We start from the raw sequence: 21,783 nt of genomic DNA on the forward strand, positions 1-21,783 counted from the left end.
AAATACTTTTGACACTGTTCGAGTGGTAATTAATCTGCATTCATCGGCCTATCTTAGGGTTGTCTTGTGATGACATTACACAATTTTTCTTATATTATCTTCTAAATATATAAAAAAAGTCAAAATTTATCTGTGGATTTGTGGCGGGGTTTGTGGCGGGGTTTGTGTGTGTTCGCGCGCTTGCAAAGAATTTGGCTCTCCAACGGTGGGGTTTACGCAAAATAAATATAGCCAGGTACCACGCCGTAAGCCACGCCGTGAGCAAGTGCTATTCCTTTTTCACATCCGTCAACTTTAAATTAGTTTCATTAGCGGTATAGTGCGATTTTTGCGCGCTTTCTATTTAATTATTTATGACGCGTGCACGACCATACCAACTCGCGCGCCTTTGGCGGGGACGACGGCTCATGCCAAGTCGCACGCCTTCGGGAGTGAGGGGGTTATTTTCATTCGCGTTAAAAATGCTAGAAAAATACACTAAATGCTCAGGTAAATTATTCACTGCGTGATGTCCCCCCCACCCCGATGCGTGCAGTTACTACTATACAGTCTCGAGATGCTACCACTATAGGCCGTAGATATTACTGCACAGCGGCCGGGGAGATCGTGGCGGGCGGGGGGTCAGCAGTAGCAGCTTAGCCCCAGCCTGCCAAGGTGCCACCTCGGCCGGCTGGACAATCTAGGCGAGGCCGGAAGCTCTGCACGGGACTAGGCCTCACCACGCCACTCTAGTCAGGTGAGTACTGTGTGCTATAGAGTCGATAAATACTGCTATAGAGTCAACATGTACTACTGTAGTGATAGCACGTACCACCATAGTCGGTATGCACTGCTGTAATCATAGCAGGTACCATCACAGTCAGGATGTACTACTGTTAGATTTTTAAGAGTAGGGTTTGAAATATGTTTTTGACCCAGGCAACGCCGGGTACTTCCCGCTAGTTCAATATAAATGAAAAACATGAAAGTTGTTTTAAAATGCTTATCTAATGAAAAACGTACATTTAAATTGTTCATGTTAAAAGCAAAAAGAGCACAGTCATCACCTTACAATGGCGGCAGAATTGGTTAAGCAATTCCGTTGAGCACCTCAGTCACAAACACGCTCCTTTGTTTTTTCATCTATTTTACAAATGAACAGATACAGTCATCAGTGAAATGGAAAAGCGCTTCAGCGTTTCACAAGCAGTGAACCTCTGAGCTGTCCGCCTCCGCTTCATCATGATGGCAAGTGACCCAGGTTAAACTGTACGGCAGTGATTTTCTTATGGCTATAAAATTGATATATTAAATTGTGACTATTAATGTCATTACGCGTTAATTAAATGTGTTGGATGTTAATTACATGCAGTAATTTTGTAGTGATTAAATTATTTATGGAAAGGCTCCCTTGCCCCTGAAAAATGAGTCCGGCTTCTGAGAAAATGTCCTGTTTGTACAAAGGCAATACCTGCAACTTTATACCTCATATTAATCAGAATATAATCCGATTCAGTCACAAATATAGTATGTACAACCATAGCCATACGACTTCTGTATAAAGTTACAAACGTGAATATCTGGTACAGACAGCAAGTTCAAATGATACCACAGAATTATAAATAGATACATTTCGATTTAAAGCGTTCGTGACTGCAGGGATTCATCTTGTTTGTTCTTTCGGTAAAGTCACGTAGAAGGGAAATAATAAAATAATATAAATAGATACATTACAGTGATGCATACAAACACGTTCGCGCATATGGACACAGGAGTACAAAACTACAGTAAAACCTTGGATTGCGAGCATAATTCGTTCCGGAAACGTGTTTGTAATCCAAAGCACTCGTATATCAAAGCACTCGTATATCAGTTGTGATCACGTGACACTCGGCAGACAAATCGTATACACGTACTACTCGTATTGCAAGACCTCGCTCGTTTATCAAATTAATATTTATATAAAAAATTTGCTCGTCTTGCGAAACACTCGCAGACCAAGTTACTCGCAATCCAAGGTTTTACTGTACATACATGCTGTAACAGCCAACGTGTCACAAGCATCGTTTGATCCGATAAAAATGTGAGATTTGATGCAAAATTTGTCAGTTATTACTTGTACACTTCAACGAGTAAGACAAAACCGGTTGGCTCTGTCGGAGACAGTTTTGTTGTGTGCGGTCAGGGGATATGTGCAGGAGAATAAGGGTGTTTGCATGGCTTTCTTTAGTTTACTGAATTTAACTACTGCGGGCACTCCTCAAGCCTTTGGTCAGGTTACGTTCCAATAAAATGTGCCGTAAGTCGAGACCGATTTTCAGAGATAAACTACATACTCGGTGGTTACATTCCTGACCAAGGGTCCGATATGCAACGAGATATGAACACAACCACGAATAATATATAAAGTACAATAATAGTTTTTTTTTTCGATTTAAAGCTACAATAATAGTGTTTATAAAGTTCTTAACCCGATTCTTGCTGATTTCTGGCTTATTTGGACTGATTACAGTCGTGGCCTTTCTTCTACATTTCTTTTCAGCACCATTGCTAGAGCACTGACCTTTGCTTTTATCAGTAATTTTTAAGGATTAAATTAATAGAAAAATGCTGAAAAGTCACTAAGGATGCAGAGAGGTTTCACACCGGAGCACATCGGGAGGCACACTAAGTAAGCAACGTACTGTATATTTGTTTGTGTGCAGAACCAGCGCCTGAATCAGCGTCGTGCCCTAAGTGTGGGTTCCAACCGACACAAGTCATAACACGGGTGGAAATTGGCGACTTGCCGTAAGTGGGGATCGACATAATTCAAACTGACTTAAGGCGAAGGCTACCTGTACAGGTATCCCTCGATTTACAAACGTTCGGTTTTACAAACTTTTGTGTAAATGCAATTGACAAATTGTGGACACTTGTCGATTCACGAAATCGAATTTCAGCATGAACGAAATTACACAGAGCACACGCCATGAGATCAAACAATGACCACCCGGGAGGCTGCGTTATCCATCCACGACAGTGTCATGGCATCCCTAGAGTGCAACAGTAATGCTTGCACATCACCTGTGACGTGAGTTCCCTGACAGGGTTATTTATTTTTGTTTTAAAATAATTATTATTCTATATTCTTGGTTCTTTCGGTAAAGTCACGTAGAAGGGAAACAATAAAATAATAAAAATATAAAACAATAAAATTCCCACGACGTTTCCACTGCAACACAAGCAATCATCATCAGGTGTGAAATCCACAAATCCACAAATTTTCTTGATGTGGACTTCCCACCTGATGATGATTGCTTGTGTTGCAGTCGAAACGTCGTGAGAATTTAATTTTTTTTATATTTTTATTATTTTATTGTTTTCCTTCTACGTGACTTTACCGAAAGAACCAAGAATATGAATCCCTGCAGTCACGAAAGCTTTAAATCAAAATATTATTCTATAGTTTAATGTTTATGTTCTTTACAATTTTTGTATTGTAAAAAAGTGATATATTTCTATATTTGTAGATTAGCAGTAGAGTTGGAATGACTGTCCAAAAGACATCCCTAATTTCTTGTGCCAAATTAATGCGAAAATCCATTCCCATCACATGTTTTTTTAAGAATGCATCCCTTTCTATAAATCGGAATACGTGTATTGCCGAATTCGTTATCAAACACTGCCCTCTGCTGGTCTGACGATTAACTCTGCTAATAGCGATGTACCTGTATTTATGGAAATAAGCCGACGTTTTAACATGTATCAATAAAAATGCTAATCACAAAACAAGATGTTTTGACATCTGACATTTCTTTGAGCGAGTGCAAATGAACAAAAGTATTTGAATTAAAGACTACAGGGCCAAACAAACAACTTTGATATTCCGCCTCAGAGCAAATTGAAATGACATTTAATGTTTGCACCATATGTAACTTAGGCATTTAAAATTGGACTGAACATGCATGCAATGCTGGATTGTAATAAACAGCAGCACTACTTAATAGCATTGACCTCAAGGGCAAATCTGAAAGCTGTAGCAGATGTTTTTAAATGCATTTTTCCAAAAGATAATCTATATACGTGCCGTCAATATTTACTTCCAAATGCCATCAAGCGGATTATATTATACTGTGCTTATGTTTTCTGGTTTATGGTTCCACCTGATAAAACCATGCCGAAGCGGACTGAAGAATAAACATCGATTTTTATTTTTTTAGAGGATAATATATATCCTACCTCACTCGTCACTTTTAATGTTGAAATATGAATGACTCATCACGTCTAACATTTATATATGACTCCTATCGCAAAGATTCTCGAGGGTTGGATTTTGACATCCTGTCCCAGAATGCAACTTAAAAATTGTGTTGCCTCCGAAACGTCGTGATTTTTATTTTATTTTATTTTTATTTTACTTTTATTAATTTTAATTTTTTACCTACGTGACTTTACCGAAAAAACCTAAGAATATGAATCCTTGCAGTCACGAAAGCTTCAAATCTAGAACTTACAAATGTATTATAAATGTAGAGGCAAATGATGCATGTTATTTAACACGTACACAGAAGAAACTGGTAAACGTGAAAGGCTGAACTACTGTTGGATAAGTGAAATAGTTTGAGAACCGCCGACGCAGAGTAAGCAGTTATAAAAAATACATACACTGCATGCGTAAATTACATTCATTAATCTACAAAACTGCTCATCAGTTTGTCCAGAAAACTCTGAGACCGCTCTACCAACTCCAATGAACAACATGTCATTTGGAAGCTTATGAAGTGCAGTTCATGTGAATAAGATCGATTTTTATATATTTACGTTTTTACCTGATAATTCGGCGTATCAACCTCAATGCTGGATATCAGATTGACCAACTAGAATAGCATGACAGAGAAAATCATTCAAAGATAAATGTGCAGATAGCCCTGCATGCCAGCATGCTCATGGCAATGCTGGCAAAAAGGCCTCCATTATAGGGAACTCAAGAGACCAACACATCCGATTAGCACAACTGGCTACATACGGTGTGAAAGAAGTTCAACATACATACATACATACGAGGGGGTAATTTGCTTCATCTACCATGCTGGTGAAACATTGGAAAAAGTAGGAATACCCATACTCAATCCCACCACATGCAACGTGCCAATCACCGAACTGCGATATACCCATTTATACTGCTGGGTGGACAGAGGAGAAGAGGTTGAAACACATTCCTGCCGAGGGAGCTGGTAAGAACGTTGGGTTGCTCGGTCAATGGCCAGGGCCAACGGGAGCGTGGTGTATTCCGCAAATATGGCCGACTGTGAGGGCGGGCACAAGCCGGCGTGAGTAGGTTAAACGTTGAGTTTTATAAGGGCACCACGGGGTGACCAGCCCCTCCCCACCCAGCCCCACCCCTCCCACCCCCCACCCAGCCCCACCCAGCCCCACCCCTCCCACACCCCACCCAGCCCCACCCCTCCCACCCCCCACCTAGCCCTACCTTCCCCACCCAGCCTTACCCTCCCCACCCAGCCCTACCCAGCCCTACCCTCCCTACCCAGCCCCTCCCCACCCCACCCAGCCACTCCCCACCCTCCCCTCCCTCCACACCCAGCCCCTCACTGCACGACGGACGGACAAAATAATCCCGTGGGTTGGTGTAACCATGAGGTTCCTAACAGTAAAAACATGCGCATGGTTTCAACTGCGGCACGAGAAGGTCCAATCAAACAGGGAATCTCTCAATTCCAAGTCTAACCAGGTGCTAAATATAACACCGCAGCATCTATAATTATTGATATGGTCTTCAAAAAAATGTCACACTCATAACCTGGTAAAAAAATATACAGATCCTTTACATTGTTTTAATTTAATGTCTTTAAGATGCCGGGAATAAAAAGAATAAGGCACACGTGACAACGTTCATAAAGATCGAGTCAAGAAACTACGATGAAAGAGACAACTCCGATTGGAAATTTCTCAACTTATACATTCATGGCAAGTTTGATTCAAATTAGTTATTGTTCTTATATTTTAATGGAAACACAGCTGAGTAGTTGTTGAAGCAACTGGTCCCACAACAAATCTCAAGCCTGCCAAAAGAGCACCATAAATATCCAAGCATGAAGACCTTAGGCTAACAAATTTACGAGGTTGAATCAGGACACATGGTTGAGCTCACAGTCCTCCCTCGTTCAGCCCCACCCAATTTTACCTGGTCACACCCACTCAATTACTATCCCTGCCCAGTGGCCTCACCCATTCTATTGGCCACCCTACCGATCATCGGCCCCACCAACTACTCTGCTAGTCCTACCCACAACTCAGGTAGGCCCACCCTTTACACATACCGTGAATTGAGCACGAGGCCATCAAATCTTAAACTGAGAAAGAAAATCAAGATTTTCACAAAAGCTTCCAGGCAATGGGAGAGCCTTCCTTAAAGCAAGTCTGGTCAGCCACATCAATACATCTGGTCGCCTCATGAAGGCCCTGTGACTTTTGTGATGCCAAGGTCACAAGATGTTAACTCCCTCGCCTGGTATGCAGGTCGAGAGTTTGATCCTGACCCCGATGCCTGTATATTTTGAGTTCTCATGTTCTTCTGTGGTCATGTTTTTTTTCTCCGGGTCTTCTTGTTTTTAGAGTATTTGGCTGCTAAAATTCCTACGTAATAAGCCACTTCGTTGGGCTATAATTTATAGCCAGGTCTCTTCTAAAAAAGCGCTATGTAGCTCAGTGGGCCTTACCTGGTAAAATCAAACATGGTTATAGTCATTAGTTTAGTTTACCTGTGCACAGTAGACCATCTTTGTAGTAGAGGGCATAGACACGCGCACTGTGTCCCAGAAGCGAGGAGGTTTCAAAGGCCTGCTGCTTTCGCAGTTGACGCAGCCGCCGGTTGGCCTGGATGTAGGCGCACTTCCAGTGGCGGCCATCCTGCGTGCTGCACTCATCCGGAACTCGCCAGCCCAGCTCACGACATGCAGATAGCCACACTTCGCTACAGCCGTTCACCACCTGTAAGAGATATGGTGGCATGACTTAAAGATAGTGACTGGAGTTTTGTTGCCAGAGAAAAGGGGAAAAACTTATTCTTATATTTTGGTACTGGCAAAGGAGGTTCCATGATGTAGATGTTCCCCCCGAGCTCTCATTACTCTGATCGTGCATTGTCTTTGAGTTTTACGCCTTTTGGCATCCTCTGGTCTAACACCGTTTGAGACGAGGCTCAAAAGAAAGCTGTCTCTGGTGTGGACCAATCAGTTTCAAGGACAATGCATAAATTATCAGAGTATGTGTTTTGTTTGCATTCTGACCACAAGTATTGTGGTTAATGCAGACATGATGCCTTGTAAGAAGGTTTCAGTTTTGTTGCCAGAAAAAGGGGGAAAAACCTATTCTTATAGTGACTGGAGTGTCACACACTGGGTCATAAGTGTGATGCGTCTGATGGCTGAGAATAACAAACTTTATGAGCACAACAAAAATGGATAAACATGTCACCTTTTTTTAGCACCATGATTATTAACCAATATACAAAATATAAATAACTTTTACAACCTGCACGGCGTGAAGAGGCCCTCATGAGGTAGTGGACTGATAAAACAGGCTCTACATTTACATATACTGTATATATGCAATATTCTTTGGAGCACATATGTCCAACGGGGATGTAATGAATTAGACTTAATTTGTTACACTCACAATGCCTTTGTGCATTAAAGAGGTGTTTTGTTACAATACTTAAGTGTAGATTATTGGTTCACGAAAAACATGCAGCCAATGTGATTCTCTATACACAAAACTGATTTGTAAATCAAATCCTGTCCTGGAATCATTAAAATAAATATAATAAACTAAGTTTTATACAGCGCCTTTCAAATTAGTATACTCAAATATGATCAAGGAGACAGTGAATTGTTACATCACTAGGGATTAATAAATCCCTTTCCTTTTTATTACTTTACCTTTTTATTACTTTACTTTCTACCATGTCCTCGTAAAAAGTTGACTTTTCGATGTCCATTGTTTCGAAAACTACAGGGTGCTATCTACAGGGACATGCCAGCTCAGAGATATTCAAAAACTATGTTCCATAAAAAAAAATCTGGCATATCTATCGCAATGATAAACGTTTCCAAAAACAATACTGATTGTTAGCATATTTTACATGCTCATTCTTTTTTTTATAATCATCCATTTGATTCAAATGTAACAATTATATTTTTTCCAAAGTCACTACACCATCCTACACCTGAAGGGCATGCAAATAATATTAAACACTGCTTGTTCATGTAATGAATGGCAAAAGAATAACAAGATTTGCAATATAATTTTATAGCAGTACATTTTTGGTGGAGCAATATAGCTCCTAGGAGTATCACATCATCAGTTTTTCTTCAAATTCCGTTGTGATGACATGTGTACATCATCAAAACAGAACCAGAAGAAAAAATAAAATAAAATAACTTTATCAGTACTGAGGTTCCCGCAATGCCATGTAGGCCATGTAGCACAGTTTAGCGCCAGCTATCATAGTGCGGTCGTGTCACTACAGTTCTCTGCAGTGAGTACAACGTCTTTAAAAACAATGGAGCTATGCCTCTCGAAATAAATTTAACGCTGAACCACTTGTGCATTCCGAAATTCAGCGATGAATGGGACGGACCCTGCAGCTTGCAGTCTTCTCGGAATGGTAAAGGGTTAAGGGCCAAAGTATGGTGTGAATCGTGCACCAGTGTGGATATGGATATATACTCTTAGTTTTTTCGGCCAAGTCACGTAAAAAATGAAATTAAAATTAATTTTAATTTCATTTTTTATTTACGTGACTTTACCGAAAAAGCTAAGAGCATGAATCCTTGCAGTCACGAAAGCTTCAAATCTAGAAAAAGATATGGATATATGACAGCATGCAACACAGAGCTCAGCGAGAACGACGGAAAAAGCGGGGATGGCCACCCCAGCATAAACGCCCCTACAGAGGGCCTTACGCAGCGACCTTATTCCACGAGCGGCACACTAGGCAGCACGTGAGCAGGCTCCTGGGGTCCAGCCATTTGAGCAGGTGAAAGCTGAGCTCCAGCGGCAGCAGGCGCAGGAAGTCACGCTTCAGCAGTGACTCGAGCTGCGTCGACAGGTGCCGCAGTTGCGTGGGGCCGCTGCTGGCAATGAGGACGTCCAGAACAGCGTTGCGCTGCCCGTCCGACAGCGACACGAAGCCCCGCGACACCTGCTGCAGCCACGACTCAAACTCGCACCCCTCCATAACACGGCCCACATCACTGTAAGATACACACACCATGTGGCAGTCACAATGTATTTCCCGGCTCTCACGACGAAATATAAGTCAGCCGTGTGGGTACCTCCAAATAAGTACGTTTGGCTACGCACGGGTGCGAAAAAAGTTAAACATACATATGTAGTGGTGATACGCGCTGGGTGTATATGTCGTGTGCCAGCGCGTATGTACGGGTGTGTGTGTGGTGACGCGCGCTGACGGGGAGGAGCAGGCGTCAGTGCGCGGGTGGGGGTAGTGCTGCTGATTGGCTGTGTGCCGGTGACGCGCGCAGAGGGAGTGATCGGGTAGCAGCGCGGTGTGATTGGTCGGGGAGTGGAAACACGCGCTGAGCGGAACCGGATCGTAGGGATAGCGCGTGGGGATTGGGTAACTGAGGAGCGGTGCCGACGTGGAGGTCCGCATCCGCTCCGTCTCCCGGGAAGAAGGGGTATATAAGGTGATGCACAGAGGAGCAGGGGCAGAAGTGGAACCATCTAAGAATGAAGACGAAGGTGCAGAGATAGAGCCCGGAGAGGAGAGTAATGGAGAGTAGAGGAGAGTAAGGTATAAGTGTGTAGCCAGCGAGAGAGAACGGTCTACACGAGCTGAGTAATGTATAGTGTGTAGCCAGCGAGAGAGAACGGTCTACACGAGCTGAGTAATGTATAGTGTGTAGCCAGCGAGAGAGAACGGTCTACACGAGCTGAGTAATGTATAGCGTGTAGCCAGCGAGAGAGAACGGTCTACACGAGCTGAGTAATGTATAGTGTGTAGCCAGCGAGAGAGAACGGTCTACACGAGCTGAGTAATGTATAGTGTGTAGCCAGCGAGAGAGAACGGTCTACACGAGCCGAGTATGCATACGGTGTAGCCAGCGAGAGAGGAAGGTCTACACGAGCCGAGTATGCATACGGTGTAGCCAGAGAGAGAGATGCAAAGTCTACACGAGGCGAGTGGAGAGTGTAGCAGAGGCGCAGAGTCTACACGAGGCGAGAGAGGAGTGTAGCCGAGGCGCGGAGTCTACACGAGGCACAGAGAGCCGGCAGCACAGAATCCAGAGTCAAGAGAAGCGCATTGTGAAGAAGAGAGGCCACGCGTTGTATTGTTACAAGTCAAGATTTAATAAAAGAAGTGTGTTCCCGTCAAGGAGTTTCCTGCCGTCATTTTCCAATACTTCATCTGGCGTCAGAAGTGAAACGGGCTTCCAAGTATGGAGACGAGGAAGACCCGTAGGACCCACGGGATTGACCGCGAGGAAGACCTGGACGACTCGGGGCCGCTGGTGGCGGGGGGTGAGGAAGAGGACTTGCCCACGCTGCAGGGTCCGTCGACGGCGCCGGCCGAGCGACCGGGGACAGACGCCGGGCTTCGTGAGGCGCACTCCCGACTGGCGGAGCTGCTGCTCGCCGCCGCGTCCATCTTGGCGGAGATCAGCTCGTCGGGAGGAGCGGGGACGGTGGGGGACATTTTACAAGGTCGCCCCGCAGATTCCCGCCAAAACGAATGGGGGATTCCCGCCATTGCGCCTGGGCCTACTTTTGGCGGGAACGGCGAGCGCCACGTGGTGGTGGGTTCCCAAGCGCGCGCATCGACGTCATCAGCGCGCGAGGGGGTCCGCCATCTTACGTCTGCTGCTGGAGCCGCCATCTTAGACACCGACGGACAGGCGGAGAGGAACCACGAGGCGGATGACTTCATTTTTCAGCAGCGCCTGCCCACGTTGTCAGCCTTCAAGGCGGAAGGCGGAGACTGGGGCCAATTTCAGCGAAGGTTTTTGGCGCATCAAGAGATGTCAGCGTGGTCCGATGCTACGGCGCTGCGGGCATTGCCCGCCATGCTGGACGACGATGCGCTCGCGGCCTTCAGGGCTGCACGGAAGTCGGACCGCTCCACGCTGAAGGATGCGCTGGGTTTGTTGGCCAGGGTCTACGGGCCTCCCTCTACGTGCCGCCATCAGTTCTACGCAAGACGGAAAGCGGCCACGGAGACCGCGCTGGCCTATCGCACGGCGTTGCTGGCTCTTGCTGATGCTGCGTTCCCTCGGATGGACGAGGAGGGCCAAGACGCGATGGTTTTGGAGCAGCTGCTCAAGTTGGCGCAGGACCTGGGGGTCCCTATCAACACAGCTGACGAGATTGATATTTCTTCTTTGAGAGTCGCCACGAGTATTCAAGCGCACGAGGCCCTACAACGGAAGCAAGGCGTTGGTTGCAACGCTGCTGTCGTCGCAGCCCCGGGTTTGGTGGTCGCCGAACCCCAGGTCGTCAGCCCACGAGAGGAGGCGTTCGCCACGGGACGACCAAGGGACTGGAGGCCGGGGGCCCGGTCGCCTCTGCGATCGGGCCGAAAGTCGGAGCAACCAAGATCTACTCCGACCCTCGTCACGTGCTATAACTGCGGCCTCCGGGGCCACGTGGCGTCCGGGTGCCGCGCTCCGCGGCAGCGCGCCATGGGAGCTCGGCTGGACGACGACCGAGAGCCCAAGTCATCTCTACAATCCCCGGCAAGTCGCGGCACCTCACACGCTCGGCCTGTTTATTCGGCACACATGGGACGCCGCGTTGCGGCGGAGGAGGGCCGGTTAAGGTTCGGGGATTCGGTTCGGCGAGGGGGGTTCGGCCGGGACCAGGGAGACATTGAATGGGCGGAATTGGGGCATAGAATTGTGGCTGCTTCGGCGGGTTCGTCCGTTGTTACGGGATCCATTGATGGGGTTGAGATTAGGGTGTTAGTGGACACGGGGGCATCGGCAACTATTATATCGGACCTCATTTATAATATTCTTCCGGTCCAATGTCGTCCGCTGCTTCCAGTGGATGTGCCATTTTACGCCGCTAATGGGGGATCGTTGGGCATTATCGGTCAGGTTAGGGCGTCCATTTGCATTGGAGATATCAAATTGTCGGGACCCGTTTTCGTTTCGTCTTCTTTGGCAGTTCCGTGTCTTTTGGGCACTGACTTTTTGGCTAAAATGCCCATTAAAATTCTTATCGATCAACGATGCATTGAACTGCCATCGGGTCGCCGGATTTCATTTTTGACGGGCCCTACTGACATTCGGACGGCGTGCGCTACGATACAAGCGGTGGCGACGCAGACAGTGCAAGTGCCCCCGGGTTCACAGATGTTGATTCCCCTCCGGTTGCGGAAACCATGGGTGAGGGAGGCTTCGGGACAGAGTATGCTTTTGGGTCCTTCTAACAAGGCTGTCGGGGGTCTTGATTTATCGGTGGCTCACACTTTGGTGCGGGCTGACAGGGATCCGTTTGTGATGGTTTTGAACGCGGGGTCGCGACCAGCTGTCATTCCGCAGGGCACCGTGCTGGCTCACGCGGCGCAGGTCCCTGGGGATGATGGGTTGGTTGCGCAGGTGGGCTCGAGCCCCGCGCGGAACGTTGAGCCAAGGGAAGACCTTGAGTGGGTCCATTCGTTATGTGCCGCCTCGGACGATTTGTCGGCGGCGCAGTTGGGTGCGCTGCGCGAGTTGCTCATTGAATTCTCTGATGTATTCAGTAAACATAAGTATGACATTGGGTGCACGGATTTGTTGCACCATCACATTGAAACGGGCGATGCGGCGCCGGTCAGGCTAAATCCCTTCCGACTGAGTCCCGTGGAGAAGGAACATGTTCAGTCGGCTGTTAACGATATGCTAGAAGCCGATATTATTTCGCCCTCCTCTAGCCCGTGGGGAGCGCCTATTGTGCTGGTTAAGAAGCAGGACGGGTCCCTGCGATTCTGCGTTGATTTCCGTCGCCTGAATAAGATCTCTGTGGCTGACGCGTATCCGCTCCCCAGGATGGATGAGTCCCTCGATGCATTGTCTGGTGCGCGATATTTTTCGACTCTTGATTTGTTATCGGGGTTTTGGCAGTTGCCGCTCGACGAAGAGTCGAAACCTAAGACAGCATTTCGGACTCCAGGGGGGCTGTTCCAGTTTAACCGGTTACCCATGGGACTTCACTCCTCTCCAGCGACGTTTCAGCGACTTATGGAGCTGGTTTTGTCGGGCTTGCAGTGGGATACATGCTTGATTTATATGGACGATGTCATTGTTTTCAGTAAAACGTTTGAGGAACACCTCCGGCGATTGAGAGGGGTGTTCTTGCGAATGCGATCGGCTAAGTTGAAATTTAAACCGGCCAAATGTCACCTCCTTCGTAGGTCCGTTAGATACTTGGGTCACATTGTCGATTCTTCGGGGATCTCCACCGATCCCGCGAAGACGGATTGTGTCGGTTCGTGGCCGACACCTACGTCCGTTTCCGACGTGCGTAGTTTCATCGGGTTTGCTTCTTATTATCGGCGGTTCGTTGAGCACTTCGCCACTATTGCAAAACCCTTGCACGCTCTAACGGCGAAGGGAGTGAAGTTCAAATGGGGACCGGAGGAGGAGGCCGCGTTTCGCTCCCTCCGGGACGCCTTGGTGGGTGCCCCACCCTTGTGTTATCCCGATTTTGCCAGTCCCTTTTTGCTGGACACGGATGCTAGCAACACGGGCATTGGGGGGGTGCTATCCCAAGTCGTTGGGGGTGTCGAAAGAGTTGTCGCCTACGGTAGTAGGGTGTTGTCTCCGGCGGAGCAGCGCTACTGTGTCACCCGTCGCGAGCTGCTTGCCATTGTTTTTTTTGTGCAGCAGTTTAGGCCATATCTTTATGGTCGTCACTTTACAGTCCGAACGGACCACGCGGCGCTACAGTATTCATTGAGGGTCGCCCAGCCCTCGGGCCAGTTGTCGCGTTGGTTGGAAGTCCTCCAGGACTATCAGTTTACGACTACGTACCGTAAGGGGTTGCGACACACGAATGCCGATTGCTTGTCGCGGTTGTTGCCTTGTGATGAATGCGCGTGTTTGTCGGGATCGGCGCGCTGTAAACCGACGCTTGTGGGGGAGATGGGGGCACTGGCTGCGACAGCGGGCGCACCGATCGGGGATGATTCCACTGCCTCTCAGGGTCGGGACTCGCTGCTCTCGCTGTCGCTCAGCGAATGGGGCCGCCTCCAGATGGCGGACAGCTCGCTGCTAGCATTGCGCCGCAAGGTTGGGGGTCCCGAGGGAGACCAGGAGCGTACCGGCTCCTATGTACTTGAGCGGGGCGTGTTATTGAAATGGGACAGTTTGTCCCGGCGGAACGCACTCGTGGTGCCTTCCGCTGTGAGGGGGAGGGTTGTCTTGGCGGCACACGAACGCCTCTTGCACTTGGGAGTTAACAAGACGCTTGCCCTGCTTCAGCGTGACTATTACTGGCCGGGAATGGGAAGTGATGTGGTGCATATTCTGAAGGGGTGCGTTGAGTGCGCCAGGCGTAAACCACCGGCCGTGGCAGCTAATCCACCGCTGCAATCTATTCAGGTCTCGCGTACCAACGAGCTCGTTGCACTCGATATTTTGGGGCCCTTCCCAGTCACGCCGAGAGGGAATAAATATTTGTTAGTGGGGGTCGAATACTTTACCCGATGGCCTATGGCGTGGCCTCTCGCTAACCAGTCGGCAGCGGCTGTGACGGATGCCTTCGTCCAGGGCTATGTCCTGGACAAGGGGGCTCCCGAACGCCTGCTGACCGACCAAGGTAAAAATTTTTCGAGTAAATTGTTGCAAGAGGTGTGCGATCTGTTGGGTACCAAGAAGGTGCGTACCTCCCCGTACCACCCGCAGACTGACGGGATGGTGGAGAGACTCCACAAAACCTTGACTTCCATGCTGTGCCAGCAGGTGTGCGAGGCACATGTAGATTGGGACCTGCAGGTCCCGGGAGTCCTTGCCGCGTATAGAATGGCCCCCCATGCAGCTACGGGGTTTTCCCCATTCTATTTGATGTACGGTCGGGAAGCTGACCCGCCAATAGAAACGCAACTTGGCCTGTCCGCTCCACGAACTAATTCTAATTTGGCAGAACATATTAAGTTTAATATTCACAAGCTGACAGAGGCGAGGGAGGCCGCGCGGCTTAATTCGCGGGCTCGCCAAATTGCTAATGAACGGTTGCGGGCACGGAAGGTGTCCATGCACGAATGGAAACCAGGTGACAGGGCCTGGCTGCATTGCCCTCAGGCACCCTTGGCTACGTCGCCTAAATTGTTGAGACCGTGGAGGGGACCCGTGGAGGTCGTGCGCGTTGCACGGCCCCAGTGCGTTCAGATAAAGTGGGGAAAGCGCCGGTGGTACGTTCACCCCTCCCGACTGAAACCGTTCTCGCCTCCATATGGCCTCCCCTTGTGTCGTGATGGCCGGGCGGGTGACGTGACCGGCGACCCAGAGGGGGAAATGTCTCTGCCTGATCCACACGTGTTTTCGCCTGATCTGCTCCCAGGTGTCTCGGAACTGACAGCTGCCGATCACCGGCGGCCGGATCTCCGCGGCGGGGCCGGCCCTTTCAGGCCCGTTCCGCGCCGTCTGGAGCAGCCGGAACCGCCGGACGGTCGTCAGTGTCCCGCCCCATACGATGGACCAGCCAGACGGACTCGCGCCAGGTCGTGTTACTTTGCATGACCTGCCTCGTGAGGAGTCGGGGCAGTTGGAGCGCCTCGTCACTGCGTGTAGTCGCAGGGACGTGGGGCGCGTTCGTTTCGAATTTGCTCGTATCGTGTTATTGTTGACTTTTCGGGTTCATTGTCAATCTGTACATAGTTATTCTTGTTGTTGTTGTTGTTGTGTTATGTTACGGGGCACACTCGGGGGGTTACGGGGTTTTTTTTGTTGGTTGTCGTTTTATCGTCGCGGTTGGTTGTTGTTAGCAGCCGGGCCGGCTGCGAGCTATGTGGGAGGGGGTGATGTAGTGGTGATACGCGCTGGGTGTATATGTCGTGTGCCAGCGCGTATGTACGGGTGTGTGTGTGGTGACGCGCGCTGACGGGGAGGAGCAGGCGTCAGTGCGCGGGTGGGGGTAGTGCTGCTGATTGGCTGTGTGCCGGTGACGCGCGCAGAGGGAGTGATCGGGTAGCAGCGCGGTGTGATTGGTCGGGGAGTGGAAACACGCGCTGAGCGGAACCGGATCGTAGGGATAGCGCGTGGGGATTGGGTAACTGAGGAGCGGTGCCGACGTGGAGGTCCGCATCCGCTCCGTCTCCCGGGAAGAAGGGGTATATAAGGTGATGCACAGAGGAGCAGGGGCAGAAGTGGAACCATCTAAGAATGAAGACGAAGGTGCAGAGATAGAGCCCGGAGAGGAGAGTAATGGAGAGTAGAGGAGAGTAAGGTATAAGTGTGTAGCCAGCGAGAGAGAACGGTCTACACGAGCTGAGTAATGTATAGTGTGTAGCCAGCGAGAGAGAACGGTCTACACGAGCTGAGTAATGTATAGTGTGTAGCCAGCGAGAGAGAACGGTCTACACGAGCTGAGTAATGTATAGCGTGTAGCCAGCGAGAGAGAACGGTCTACACGAGCTGAGTAATGTATAGTGTGTAGCCAGCGAGAGAGAACGGTCTACACGAGCTGAGTAATGTATAGTGTGTAGCCAGCGAGAGAGAACGGTCTACACGAGCCGAGTATGCATACGGTGTAGCCAGCGAGAGAGGAAGGTCTACACGAGCCGAGTATGCATACGGTGTAGCCAGAGAGAGAGATGCAAAGTCTACACGAGGCGAGTGGAGAGTGTAGCAGAGGCGCAGAGTCTACACGAGGCGAGAGAGGAGTGTAGCCGAGGCGCGGAGTCTACACGAGGCACAGAGAGCCGGCAGCACAGAATCCAGAGTCAAGAGAAGCGCATTGTGAAGAAGAGAGGCCACGCGTTGTATTGTTACAAGTCAAGATTTAATAAAAGAAGTGTGTTCCCGTCAAGGAGTTTCCTGCCGTCATTTTCCAATACTTCACATACGTCAAATGTCAAACTTTCTTAACCGGTGTAATGATTAGATGTAGGTTTCCACGTTTTTGCTGTATAGCTAACCTACATGTTTCCTGATTGTACCGCATATTGTTCTTCAGTACGTGATACATTTAGTATGAGGCTTTTGGGGATAAATCATTAATGACAAAGATTTGTTCAGTAAAATTCACACCACTGAACAAAACCTCGTATATTTAAACAGGTGATAACCCCGTGAGATTATATGCTTTGGGATGGCTTGAAATGTAGAAGTTAAAACATAACTTGGGTTTTAATCAGTCAATATTTATCTTTCTGTCGTTGATAGAATGTAAATAAATGTAGCCGCATCATCAGTCGTGATCTATCCACTCCTAGATGAAATGCCTCCCCAAGCCATTACTACCTTGGAATGCAAGAATCCATCTAGCTCCTCCACTTGAGCTGATCTCATTCCTCCATCTCTGTGGTGGATGTGCTCTCGGACATGTTCTCTCCTTTGGCTGCCACTGTCATTAAAGCTCAGCCACCAGCCATGATCCTTTCTATGACCAAGCTCACTTTCATAAAGTCAATGTGTCTCTAATGTGTGTGTTCCCTGATACATGTGTTCTTCTTTGTGTCTCAGTATAATTCGAAGCAGGCTCCTCTCCACGCTTAATTACGCACTTTTACAAATTGTAAAATTTTCTGCCAGATTGCTTGCATCTGATCCATGTCACACATGTTCATACACACCGACCGAAATGTTTCATATTTAGGCACATTGGTATGTACTCCAACCAGCTCTCATCCGTCTATTTATTTAATGTTTTACAAATCTCAGTCCATCTGCGATACCTGACATTGGTAAGCATACTTTGATCTGTTTAACAGTTGTGTTCCTCCAATAAACATCTTCAATAGTGTTGTGAACTTGCTCATTTATCTTGTGCCCAAATTCACGGGCCTTCCGATGTCAATTCTCAAGTCGATGTGAAACACTTTGATAAAAGTTGTTTCTTATACCGACTCCCGCTTCTCATATGTAGTATTACTTTCTTCATGTGGTGTTCCATCCTTGTCAATTGTTTTAATTTCGAAATATGTTTTTACTTAAGCCTCAGTTTTGCAGCAGCTTGGATGGCGGATGGCTACACAAATTAACATTGGTTGAAATTCCCTTTCATACATACTCTACAAAACCCAGGCACAAAATAAAAAAAATATTTACTTTTCCAGAATGTGATTTCGTTGGCTACTAATTGTCCCATTGTTCCCAATTATGTTCATCTTACCTATAATAGGCATTATTTGTCTGTCTGTCTCTACGTGTCTGTGTCTGTCTGTGTATGAAACTTGCGAAGGATTTGGCTCGCAAACCGTGGGTTTTAAAAAAATTTAAAGTAGCCAGGTACCATGCCATAAATACGGTGGTGAGCCAGCGATATTCCGTTTTCCCATCCGTCAACTTTAAAGTAGTTAAATTAACAATTTAATGATATTTATTATTTCTTTCCTTACGCCGCTCTGCGAGCGCCAAAGCACGCATTTGCACATGCGAGACAAAGCTGACCGGGGGTTGCCTCTAGCAACCCCAATGTGTGCACTTACTACTATAGGGTCGGTAGATACTAATATTATAGCACTTAGATACTATTATCGTAGAGCGGGCGGGGGAATGGTGGGGGGGGTGTGGGTAGCGGCCAGCCTGCCAAGGTGCCACCTCGGCCGGCTAGGCAATCTAGGCGAGGCCGGGGGCTCTGCAGGGACTAGGCCTCACGACGACACTGTCAAGTTATCAGTTTGTGCTATAGAGTCGATATATACTGCTATAGAGTCAGCAGGTACCACCACAGTCGGTATGCACTGCAGTAGTCATAGCAGGATACCACCACAGTCAGTATGCACTGCCGTAGTGAAAGCAGGTACCACCACAGTCGGTATGCACTGCTGTCATAGCAGGTACCACCACAGTCAGTATGCACTGCTGTAGTGATAGCAGGTTCCACCACAGTCGGTATGCACTGCTGTAGTGATAGCAGGTACCACCACAGTCGGTATGCACTGCTGTAGTGATAGCAGGTACCACCACAGTCGGTATGCACTGCTGTAGTGAAAGTAGATACTAAAACAGTCAGTATATACCACTACGGTCAGTAAATACTGCTAGTCAGTAGATACTACTATGGTCAGTAGCTATTGCTATAAGTCAGTAGATACTACTATAGTCAGTAGATATTGCTGTAGAGTTATTAAATATGAGTTAGTGGATCCTATAGTCAGCAGATACTACTATAGAGTTAGTAGTTACTACTATAGAGTCGGTAGATACTGTAGGGCCAGTAGATACTACAACGGTCAGTAGGTACTACTACAGTCAGTAGAAAGTACTGTAGGGCCAGTAGATACTACTGTCAGTAGTTACTACAGTCAGTAAATGCTAATAGTCAGTAGCTACTACTGGCTCAGTAAATACTACTGTACAGTCAGTAGATACAACTACAGAGTAAATAGATACTACTTACTCTGTAGTTGTATGCAGAGTGTGTAGGTATATATACCTACGCAGGGGTAAAAATATTTTGAGGGGGGGGGGGGGTCGACAATTTTCGGAAACCTTTTACATCAAACTATTTACTCCCCACTTTCTATTACTTTTTGGGCTTCTCCAAGCCTCTTATGATTTTGTTGGTGGAGAAATGGACAAACGGCCTACCGGGCTGTAACAATAGCTAAGTATCTGTGTATGTAATAATCTTTGGTTCGTTCGGTAAAGTCACGTAGGATTCCTGCAGTCACGAAAGCTTCAAATCAAGATTGTAGATGTAATAAAGTTTTGAAATATATTTTTCTCCCGGGCAACGCCGGGTACTTCCCGCTAGTAAATCATCAGGGGCTAACGGGTCTGTAATCCTCGTCATCAGTTCTTGTGTCAACCTTTTGAATTGAAGGGTGACTGATAATAATGCATAACTATTTGCTAAATAAGTGTCAGGCGATGGGTCATTTAAATCAATCACGGATGATAGTGACAGACCATTCACACAGCAGTGGCTATATAATACTGTACTGTACAACTTATACAGTTTCATTCGTATGGTGGGGTTAACGAATAGTAATACTATTAAACTTAAAATTGCTTCGAATTACACGAGTGTTAAATTACCTCTAGTTATTATCAGCCTAGATCCCATTCACAAGGAAGAGCCGTTAAAGTGCACAAATGAGCGCGGTTCTGCCCAAGGAAACTCAATTGCATGACCTTATCATGGGTTCAATACAATTAAAAGCGGTGGGAAACGTTTTAAATCATCGTTAACGGAGCACTTCACGACGGAAAGGCCGCAACAACCTGATCCTCACCACGGGGACCTCGTCAGAATAAGTCCTGCTCGATCCACTGCTACGTGAAGGCCAAGGTTGAGAAGCGAGATCGTTGTACATAGCGGGGTCGTGAATAGATGCCCACAGATCTACGTAGTTGTGGCAATGTAACGCGTGGCCCGCTGATAGTCAACAATGCATTCAATTCGTACAGCGTGAAGGTGCAGAGGCTTGCTGCTGGTGGTGGTGGTAGTGGTGGTGCTGGTGGTGGTAGTGGTAGTAGTGGTGGTGGTGGTAGTAGTGGTGGTGGTAGTGGTGGTGCTGGTGGTGCTTGTAGTGGTGGTGCTGGTGGTGGTAGTGCTGGTGGTGGTAGTGCTGGTGGTGGTAGTGCTGGTGGTGGTAGTGGTGGCGCTGGTGGTGGTGCTGGCGGTGATGGTAGTGGTGGTGCTGGCGGTGATGGTAGTGGTGGTGCTGGTAGTGGTGGTGCTGGTAGTGCTGGTGCTGGTGGTGCTAGTGGTGGTGGTAGTGGTAGTGGTGGGGGTGCTAGTGCTGGTGCTAGTGCTGGTGCTGGTAGTGGTGGTGGTAGTGCTGCTAGTGGTGGTGCTAGTGCTGGTAGTGGTGATAGTGGTGGTGCCAAGTGAAGCACGAGTCAACTAGGCCGCGGCGACACGGCGACGATGACGAAGGACGATGGGGGGTGGGGGGTGAGAGCGGAGAAAGCGCGCGACCATTCGTTCGCGCGCTTCCCACCACCCCCCCAGCTGAGGCGGCGCGGCTGAGGGTTGCCCCCCCTACACCACCACCCTCCCTACACCACCACCCCTCCTACACCACCCCTACTACACCAACACACACAACCCGGGCAGGCGGGCGGGCAAGCGCCGCCGTCTCACGAGGGGCGAGCTCGAGCGGGCGGCAGAAAGAGCGGCAAGAGCGAGCGAGTGAGCGTCTGGACAGGGCGCTGGTGGTGGCGCTGGTGGTGGATGCGGTGGTGATGGTGGTGGTGGACAATTGGCGGCGGGCTCGCCGCAGTTTGAGCGGCTCCCACGCGCGGCGCGTCGCTTACCTCTCTGCCTCGGCACCCACGCGCCCCCCGGAAGCGCGCGCGCGCACGCCGCGAGAGGGAGGAGCCAGTGGTGGTCTAAGGGAGGCGGGGCAGGGGCGTTAAGGGGCGGGGCGTTGGCGCTAAGGGGCGGGGCGTTGGCGCTAAGGGGCGGAGCGTTGGCGCTAAGGGGCGGGGCGTTGGAGCTAAGGGGCGGGGCGAGGGCGCTAAGGGGCGGGGCGGGGGGCAGCCGCCACCTGCACGCGCGCGCGCCGGAGATGACATCAGAGCCCCGGGAGCGTAACCCCCGTGGCATCGATTCTATTGAGTCGGTGACCGGAATCATGGAATCGATTCTAATTTGTAATTGTTTTACAGAAAATTGTTAGGATATTAT

General features: G+C 48.5%; 1 protein-coding gene across 4 annotated transcripts in view; it reads right to left on the reverse strand.

Moving 5' to 3' along the window:
* FBXW2 (F-box and WD repeat domain containing 2) overlaps window positions 1-21,484 on the reverse strand; it is a 127,086-nt gene extending 105,602 nt beyond the window's left edge. For 2 of the 4 annotated variants that reach the window (XM_078603446.1, XM_078603445.1), the window contains exons 1-3: window positions 21,411-21,484; window positions 8,954-9,236; window positions 6,741-6,969 (exon numbers count right to left, since the gene is read on the reverse strand). In XM_078603446.1, coding sequence (XP_078459572.1) covers window positions 6,741-6,969; window positions 8,954-9,220 — 496 coding nt within the window. In that variant the 5' untranslated portion in view covers window positions 9,221-9,236; window positions 21,411-21,484. Of the gene's footprint in view, window positions 1-6,740; window positions 6,970-8,953; window positions 9,370-21,410 lie in introns of those variants that run through there. The other 2 variants (XM_078603444.1, XM_078603443.1) reach the window with 1 other exon arrangement.
* Between the last annotated feature and the right edge of the window lie 299 nt (window positions 21,485-21,783).

This window comes from Lampetra planeri, chromosome 20 (genome assembly GCF_965212315.1).
Source record: "Lampetra planeri chromosome 20, kcLamPlan1.2.h2, whole genome shotgun sequence".
Lineage (NCBI taxonomy): Eukaryota > Metazoa > Chordata > Hyperoartia > Petromyzontiformes > Petromyzontidae > Lampetra > Lampetra planeri.